Source organism: Cherax quadricarinatus, chromosome 28 (assembly GCF_038502225.1).
Source record: "Cherax quadricarinatus isolate ZL_2023a chromosome 28, ASM3850222v1, whole genome shotgun sequence".
Classification (NCBI taxonomy): Eukaryota; Metazoa; Arthropoda; class Malacostraca; order Decapoda; family Parastacidae; genus Cherax; species Cherax quadricarinatus.
The window spans coordinates 12,202,835-12,213,169 of NC_091319.1; the positions used below are offsets into that span (position 1 = coordinate 12,202,835).

General features: G+C 36.4%; 1 protein-coding gene across 3 annotated transcripts in view; it reads right to left on the bottom strand.

The window, feature by feature from the left end:
- Positions 1-10,335, bottom strand: part of LOC128693161 (putative neural-cadherin 2) — a 919,455-nt gene that overhangs the window by 73,706 nt on the left and 835,414 nt on the right. For all 3 annotated transcript variants that reach the window (XM_070089401.1, XM_070089402.1, XM_070089403.1), the window contains 2 exons: positions 5,203-5,602; positions 3-205 (listed from right to left, as the gene is read on the bottom strand). In XM_070089401.1, the coding sequence (XP_069945502.1) occupies positions 3-205; positions 5,203-5,602 (603 nt within the window). The remainder of the gene's footprint in view (positions 1-2; positions 206-5,202; positions 5,603-10,335) is intronic.

Here is a 10,335-nt window from a genome sequence, read left to right on the forward strand (position 1 = left end):
ACCTGAGTCTTCCATAGATAGACAGTCTTGGCAGCAGGCTTCATGGGGTTATCATTGAGGTCATCAATGATAACAGTGACGGTGTGGGTGGCGGAGAGCCCCTGGGCGTCGGCCGCCCACACCCCGACCAGCAGCTGAGGATGCATCTCCCGGTCCACGGCCTTGATCGTCCACAGTTGGGCACCTCCCCGACCACTGTCCAGGTCTGACAGACGACACAGGAGTGTTTTAGTCAATCGCACTTTCAAAGGGGAAGGGAGAGGGGTTAACAGCTACCAACTACAAGAGTGTCTTTACAGGCCGCATGTAACCTGCTCACCACCAGTCAAGAAAATTTTGATCCCTAGGATCGGGTTTGAACTGAGCTCTTAGCATTTGTTCACCGCCAGGGGATATAATCCTCTCGGTCTATATATGACTGTTTTCAGTGATGGAAAAATGGGTAATAGAGAGATGGAAAAAAAGCAAATGTACTGTTTTATGTGATGGAAAAATGGGTAATAGAGAGATGGGACAAAAAAAGATGAGGATAAGTTTCCAAAATTTATTCTAGGAACTAATGAAAATATATTATTATATTATAGAAATAAAAATACTAAAATAACTAAAAATAAAATTGCCTGCAAAATTTAAGCAAAAATAATATTAATAAGAATGAATAATTTGAAACCAAAATGTAATGATAAATTATATTAAAACTTTAAATCATAATAATGATAATACATTTAATAATAATAATAATAATAATAATAATAATAATAATAATAATAATAATAATAATAATAAAATTATTCACTCTAATCTCTCTTTCTTCTTCCTCTCACTCTCTCACTCACTCTCTCTCTCTCTCTCTCTCTCTCTCTCTCTCTCTCTCTCTCTCTCTCTCTCTCTCTCTCTCTCTATCTATCTATCTATCTATCTATCTATCTATCTCTCTCTCTCTCTATCTATCTCTCTCTCCCTCCCTCTCCAGTCACACATTTACAAACTGCACTTCCCCAGTCCACCCAAACATCCTCGCCAGAAATCCATTTATCAAATTCCCTTTCCTCTTGTCACGAGACCCAACCACCATTCTCCTCACAATGTTCTCTTCGTTTCCTTGGGTCAAGCCTGTCTACTCGTCATTTTCCAGGCGCAGTATTATTCCAATGATTGTGGCGCTTATCTAAGGATATATTAATTATCAAAGCAAATTCGTTCGTTTTAAAATTTTGATCGCGATCAAAACTTGGGAAAATTGTACTTGAAATGTGTGTTTTCTCAGTAAGGTAAATCATATTTTTTTCAGTGAATGGGTAGCTGCTAGCTACCCATTCCAATATTGTCAAAGTACCACACATGGATCCACTTCGAGGACAGCGTGACACAAGCTTTCATGCCACAAGACTGGCAGAAAGCAGCAACTTCACTCTAGCTGTACCCTTCTCCAGAACATCACTCCATCTGAGATCATATATACCCAGGATGACGAGTATGGAACACATTCGTACAGCATAATGATGTCAACGAGATAAAGTCAGTTGATCAAATGAAAATTCTGGCCCACAGATGGTTCCAATTTCATCCTGTTCCCTACTTGTATGTCTCATAACAATAAAAATGCTTTCAAATGAGCTGATGTAGGTAACAGCTCTTAGCTTGTCAATAAAGTTAGGAATCCTTAACCTGTAAATAGCTTGTCAATAAAGCTAGGGATCCTTAACCTTGTCAAACCCTGTGTAAAAAAAAAAAAAAAAAAAGTGCAAACAGGTGGTTAAATACGTGAATGCGTAGAAAATACGCGCGTGTAGATATGCACGCACGCACTTACACTCACATGCAGATACATAAAATGAAATATACGCAAAAATACACGCAAGAGGACAAACACTCACGCAAACACACGCAAATAGGCAGGCAAGTACTCACATATATTTGTGTAAACAAGCATACACACGTACATGCACTCACGCAGGTACTGGCGTATACACGCAAGCACGATCACGCATACGTAAGTGCACGCACAAACACGCATAAAAAATCATCATTGCCAACTAGCAAGTTAGCAAGGGCAGACGCACCAATAGCTGCACCAACCAACTACATTTAACAACCGTAAATGTTCAACAACCACCTATTGCGCTGACCCATTTGAAGGTAAAATTGGCTCTTTGAGTTAATATTTCCAATTACGCTGGTTCGGTTGCCGCCATCGGTGGCTTTGTCGGAACTGTCATTGGGATGGAGGTCATATACCAGGCTTTTATTTTTTTGTGGCCATACCTGTCTTGCTTTTGTTGAATGTTTCTTTTATTTGCTCGAATCGCTGACTATTTTTTTCTACCTTAGTTTCATGCTGTGTTAATTCGTTTAATTTTCGGGTTAAAGATTAAAAAAAAAAATATCTCCATTAGGTTAAAAAAAATTTTTTACGTAGGTGTTTTAATATTTGTTTCCGTTTCGCATTTTTGTGGGTATCTTTATTTATTATTTTTATTACGTTATTTTTTTTGCAGTTTTATCGACCTCTATTCAGAAAATTGTAATAAGTAATAGACGTACAAAAAGACAAATAAAAACAGTTTACATATAGACATTCTCACTCTGGTACTACTTTTAGCATTTGCACAAAATCAGACACACACACACACACATACACACACACACACACACACACACACACACACACACACACACACACACACACACACACACACACACACACACACACACACAGGCACAAACACACGCACGTGCGATAGTGAAAAGAATTTTGAAGGAGAACTTATGTAGGAAAGAGGGAGATTATTTCCCAATAAAAGTATTCCTTAGACAAGGATGTGTGATGTCACCGTGGTTGTTCAATATATTTATAGATGTGGTTGTAAGAGAAGTGAATGCGAGGGTCTTGGCAAGAGGCGTGGAGTTAAAAGATAAAGAATCACACATAAAGTGGGAGTTGTCACAGTTGCTTTTTGCTGATGACACTGTGCTCTTGGGAGATTCTGAAGAGACGTTGCAGAGGTTGGTGGATAAATTTGGTAGGGTATGTAAAAGAAGAAAATTAAAAGTAAATACAGGAAAGAGTAAGGTTATGAGGATAACAAAAAGATTAGGTGATGAAAGATTTGATATCAGATTGGAGGGAGAGAGTATGGAGGAGGTGAATGTATTCCGATAATTGGGAGTAGACGTGTCAGGGACTGGGTCTATGAAAGATGAGGTGAATCATAGAATTGATGATGGGAAAAGGGTGAGCGGTGCACTTAGGAGTCTGTGGAGACAAAGAACTTTGTCCTTGGAAGCAAAGAGGGGAATGTATGAGAGCATAGTTTTACCAACGCTTTTATATGGGTGTGAAGCATGGGTGATGAATGTTGCAGCGAGGGTGAGGCTGGAGGCAGTGGAGATGTCATGTCTGAGGGCAATGTGTGGTGTGAATATAATGCAGAGAATTCGTAGTTTGGAAGTTAGGAGGAGGTGTGGGATTGCCAAAACTGTTGTCCAGAGGGCTGAGGAAGGGTTGTTTAGGCGGTTCGGGCATGTAGAGAGAATGGAACGAAACAGAATTACTTCAAGAGTGTATCAATCTGTAGTGGAAGGAAGGCGGGGTAGGGGTCAGCCTAGGAAGGGTTGGAGGGAGGGGGTAAAGGAGGTTTTGTGTGCGAGAGGCTTGGATTTCCAGCAAGGATGCGTGAGCGTGTTTGACAGGAGTGAATGGAGACGAATGGTTTTTAATACTTGAAGTGCTGTTGGAGTGTGAGCAAAGTAACATTTATGAAGGGGTTCAGGGAAACCGGCAGGCCGGACTTGAGTCCTGGAGATGGGAAGTACAGTGCCTGCACTCTGAAGGAGGGGTGTTAATGTTGCAGTTTAAAAACTGTAGTGTAAAGCACCCTTCTGGCAAGACAGTGATGGAGTGAATGATGGTGAAAGTTTTTCTTTTTCGGGCCACCCTGCCCGAAAAAGAAAAACTTATTATCACCCAGTGTGATAATAAAAAAAATAACTTATGTGAACAGAAAATATATATAAATAATAAATTTAAAATAAAGTTTATATATGCAGATTACATGTAAAGGATGTGGTGGTTTTATATTTCCCAAGACAAAGTTATACGAGTGAGTGAAATTTCTGACAGTTTCAGTGTGTGTGTGTGTGTTTATGTGAACTCGTGCTCGTGTGTGAGAATCTCTCACACACGATATATATATATATGTATATATATATATATATATATATATATATATATATATATATATATATATATATATATATATATATAGATAATATATATATATATATATATATATATATATATATATATATATATATATATATATATATATATATATATATATATATATATATCGAGTGTGAGTGTAAAATGGAAACCTGTAATTGTTTTACATGATGGTAGGATTGCTGGTGTCTTTTTTTCTGTCTCATAAACATGAAAGATTTCAGGTACGTCTTGCTACTTCTACTTACACTTAGGTCACACTACACATACATGTGCAAGCATATATATACACACCCCTCTGGGTTTTCTTTCTAGTTCTTGTCCTTGTTTATTTCCTCTTACCTCCATGCGTGTTGTAAGAGGCGACTAAAATGCCAGGAGCAAGGGGCTAGTAACCCCTTCTCCTGTTGAAAGGAGAAACTTTCGTTTTTCCTTTTGGGCCACCCTGCCTCGGTGAGATACGGCCGGTATGTTGAAAGAAGAAAGAAGAATATATAATATATATATAATATATATATTATATATTTTATATATATATATATATATATATATATATATATATATATATATATATATATATATATATATATATATATATATATATATATATATATATATATATATATATATATATATATATATGAATATATATATATGTATATATATATATATATATATATATATATATATATATATATATATATATATATATATATATGTATATATAATGGTTACATTATTGAGCCTGCATACGCATGTACCACTGTTTATTGATTGACAATCGTTCATTACGAATTATGTTGGGTTTATGGATGCAATAGCTTTGCGGAGAATGATAATAATGTACCAACACCTGGAGAACGAGACTTAGTTCAGTATGATCTGAGGAAGACCAGGATAGCCGTAATTACTTGAATCAAGAAGGCTGTGTGGTCATCCCAAGAGAAAGAGAATATAACAGGAAGAAGTAAGCTTACGTGAGTCGAAGGTGAGAGAGATATGGGAGAGGACGTGGTCTGGATTGCTGGGAGCCAGGGAGAGGTTGAAGGGCGGTCCGTGGCCCAAGGCCCACACGTCGTGGTCTGTGGCCGTGATCACGCCCAAGAGGGTGGGTGGGCCGCCCTCGGCCACGTGCAGCAGCGTGGGCGGCAGCAAGCGTGGTGGGCAGTCGTTGACGTCGGTGACGGTGATGGTGAGGGTGGCAGTGGCACTGAGGGGCGGCACTCCGCGGTCCACGCTGATGATTTTGGCTACACCGATGGCACCGTCGGGAGCCTCGCGGTCCAGAGCCTGCCACAGGCTCACTCCTCCTTCAGAGTTGACGGTGAGGGAGTCCCAGCCCCCCGTCACGTGGTATTCCACCTCCTGGGTCCCTCCCTGTGGAACAACTCATTTGTGTTAATAAATTCATAAAATTATTATTATTATTATGATTATTATTATTATTATTATTATTATTATTATTATTATTATTATTATTATTTTATTATTATTATTATTATTATTATTATTTTATTATTATTATTATTATTATTATTATTATTATTATTATTATTATTATTATTATTATTATTATTATTATTTTATTATTATTATTATTATTATTATTATTATTATTATTATTATTATTATTATTATTTTATTATTATTATTATTATTATTATTATTATTATTATTATTATTATCATTATTATTATTATTATTATTATTATTATTTTTATTATTAATAATATATTTGTATTATATTTAATTGAATTTATAAACCCATAAAAATAAACTAAAATTTATTAGGTCGTGTGTAAATAGACAAGATCGTCATGTAAAAATATATTTTTAATCGAGACTGCTGATAAATTTACGATTTCTCGGAATATTTTTCAGCATAAAATATTTTGACAAAAATCCATTACAATAAAAGTATCTAACATCTTCGATTTTTATTATATTTGTTTATAATTTAAAAAAAATGTGTAATATACGATCTGTAGTATATAAAAAAAAAAAAGTTTTGCCCACTAACGAATTTATCAGTTCCTCTGTGGGAATTGATAGCTACTCTGTACATGGAGAATTTAGAGGAGGAAAGGTGAAAAAATTCAGTATCCTTAAAAAAGTAAGATGGTTAGGATACGTAGACGACATCTTGATTATCGTCTCTAGACGTTGCAGCCTCCGAAAAACTTTCTTACCAACGTAAACTCTATAGAACCTTCAATAAAACTGACCAGAGGTGAGGAAATAAGGCGGGCAGATGCCCTCTCTAAAGGTCATGTTTTGAAAAAACGAAGATAAACAAGATTTCAAGGTATGCCGCAAATCCACAAGCAAACAGTGATACATTCTGCACTACCTACTTCATCATGACAACAGAGCAAAATAATGGTCTATTATTAGTTTCTTCCTAAGAGTTCACTGGAGTTGTTCCTCACCCACATTCCTCGAAGAAGAATGGGACTCCTGCAATAAAACCTTCTTTGAACTTTTCTGTCCACAGCACTTCATCACCGACTGCAGGAAAGGAGCAGACAAGAATTCAATCCTAGCAGATTATATATATATATATATATATATATATATATATATATATATATATATATATATATATATATATATATATATATATATATATATATATATATATATATATATATATATATATATATATATATATATATATATATATATATATATATATATATATATATATATATATATATATATATATGTCGTGCCGAAAATGTAAAACTGATCAATTAGCAAGAACTCATTTAAAATTAAGTCCTTTCTGAAATTTTCTTTTATACGTTTAAAGATATATTTTTTTCATTAATGTTAATGTAAAAATTTTTAATTTTGCACCAAAAGAATCTTAGAAAACTTACCTAACCTTATTATAACAAGAACAATTTATTTTAGCCTACCCCAACTAAATATATTTTAAATACGTTTACAATAATTTAATACTAAACAAACACAATCAAATATATTTTTTTCGTTAGGTTCAGAATGATTTTGGCGATATTATTGCATACACAAATTTTCACTTGCCCTATATGGCAAGATGAGCGTTGCTATTTAAGCCAAGATCGCAAGTTCTGCCTATGCGGCACGACACACACACACACACACACACACACACACACACACACACACACACACACACATAAAGCTAATAGAATCCTTGGCTTCATATCAAGAAGCATAAATAATAGGAGTCCTCAGGTTGTTCTTCAACTCTATACATCCTTGGTTAGGCCTCATTTAGATTATGCTGCACAGTTTTGGTCACCGTATTACAGAATGGATATAAATTCTCTGGAAAATGTACAAAGGAGGATGACAAAGATGATCCCATGTATCAGAAACCTTCCCTATGAGGATAGACTAAGGGCCCTGAAACTGCACTCTCTAGAAAGACGTAGAATTAGGGGGGATATGATTGAGGTGTATAAGTGGAAGACAGGAATAAATAAAGGGGATGTAAATAGTGTGCTGAAAATATCTAGCCTAGACAGGACTCGCAGCAATGGTTTTAAGTTGGAAAAATTCAGATTCAGGAAGGATATAGGAAAGTACTGGTTTGGTAATAGAGTTGTGGATGAGTGGAACAAACTCCCAAGTACCGTTATAGAGGCCAGAACGTTGTGTAGCTTTAAAAATAGGTTGGATAAATACATGAGTAGATGTGGGTGGGTGTGAGTTAGACCTGATAGCTTGTGCTAACAGGTCGGTTGCCGTGTTCCTCCCTTAAGTCAATGTGACCTGACCTGACTAGGTTGGGTGCATTGGCTTAAGCCGGTAGGAGACTTGGACCTGCCTCGCATGGGCCAGTAGGCCTTCTGCAGTGTTCCTTCGTTCTTATGTTCTTATGTTCTTACTGACGTTCATCTGTTGACAGTAGCATCATATCTGTACCACCATCATATCACCTGTACCAGTGCTAACGAGAGGGAAACACAGGAGACATCGTCGCCGATGACACCAAAATAGGCCGTCGAATTCATTCTGACGAGGACATTCGAGCACTCCAGGAAGATTTGAATAGACTGATGCAGTGGTCGGAGAAGTGGCAGATGCAGTTTAATATTGACAAATGCAAAGTTCTAAATGTTGGACAGGACAATAACCATGCCACATATAAACTAAATAATGTAGATCTTAATATTACGGATTGCGAAAAAGATTTAGGAGTTCTGGTTAGCAGTAATCTGAAACCAAGACAACAGTGCATAAGTGTTCGCAATAAAGCTAACAGAATCCTTGGCTTCATATCAAGAAGCATAAATAATAGGAGTCCTCAGGTTGTTCTTCAACTCTATACATCCTTGGTTAGGCCTCATTTAGATTATGCTGCACAGTTTTGGTCACCGTATTACAGAATGGATATAAATTCTCTGGAAAATGTACAAAGGAGGATGACAAAGTTGATCCCATGTATCAGAAACCTTCCCTATGAGGATAGACTAAGGGCCCTGAAACTGCACTCTCTAGAAAGACGTAGAATTAGGGGGGATATGATTGAGGTGTATAAATGGAAGACAGGAATAAATAAAGGGGATGTAAATAGTGTGCTGAAAATATCTAGCCTAGACAGGACTCGCAGCAATGGTTTTAAGTTGGAAAAATTCAGATTCAGGAAGGATATAGGAAAGTACTGGTTTGGTAATAGAGTTGTGGATGAGTGGAACAAACTCCCAAGTACCGTTATAGAGGCCAGAACGTTGTGTAGCTTTAAAAATAGGTTGGATAAATACATGAGTAGATGTGGGTGGGTGTGAGTTAGACCTGATAGCTTGTGCTACCAGGTCGGTTGCCGTGTTCCTCACTTAAGTCAATGTGACCTGACCTGACTAGGTTGGGTGCATTGGCTTAAGCCGGTAGGAGACTTGGACCTGCCTCGCACGGGCCAGTAGGCCTTCTGCAGTGTTCCATCGTTCTTATGTTCTTATGTTCTTATATATATATATATATATATATATATATATATATATATATATATATATATATATATATATATATATATATATATATATATATATATATATATATATATATATATATATATATATATATATATATATATATATACAGCCAAAAGTCATACAGAGTTACAGAGAAAGAAACTATGTTTGCAATATTTATTTACGAAATCGTTCATTCATCATCATGACTGCCAGAATAGTCTCCGACACCATAAGGAACCAGAGACATGTCAGCTGGGATGTCTGCTGAAGTAGAAAAAAAAATTGAAAAAAGGGAATACAGCACCATGAAGGACTTAGTTAAAAAAAGAAGATCAGAACAAAGGCATCACTGCCGACGTTAACATGATACAATGAGAGAGGTTGTGATAGGTTTTATGTGGGTGAGGACTCAGGGGACCTGAACACGAGGGTGAACGAGCACAAAAACTCGCATGCCTGGGATGACATGAGCAACGCTTGTACTATTCACCATAACACGGAAAACCACCTGATGGACTTCCCCAGTGCCAACGTAATTATCAAGCAAGCAGACAGGTGTAACAGGCTATGATTGCCACTAATAACAGCTTTACACATAAATCAGGTTCCTGTCTAATTTAAAAAAATAATGACCAAACTTATTCACACCTGATACTGTTGTTTAAATATACATATAGAGGAGCACAAGAGTTGGCCTACAGACCCATGCTAATTTTAAACTATTCGAAAGATCGACTTGGCTGGGTCTCTTTACAACGGGTGATGTCACCTGTCATCTCATCTCACATATTCACTGTTCATTTATAAATGCAATGTTTGCTCTATGAGAAATTATTTCAATTCCAGGTGGACGAAAAGTTTTTGCAACAAAATGTCAAACTCCATACATGATGGAATATTCTCTCCTTGATATACACTTGTGGCTCATTCACCACAAGAAGTGGTGAGGCTTAGTTCCCTCTCTCTGTTTATCAGGAGACACAGATGCTACTCGCACCAGCCTCCCCACACCACGATAAATACTTTCTTTATGACAACAATAAATTTAAGAGATGTATACTCTACAGTGTAGTGAAAAGATAAAACTAGCAATTTTCCCGTCACAACTAGGAGGTCTGGTCTCAGTACGGATATAACAGGTATAAA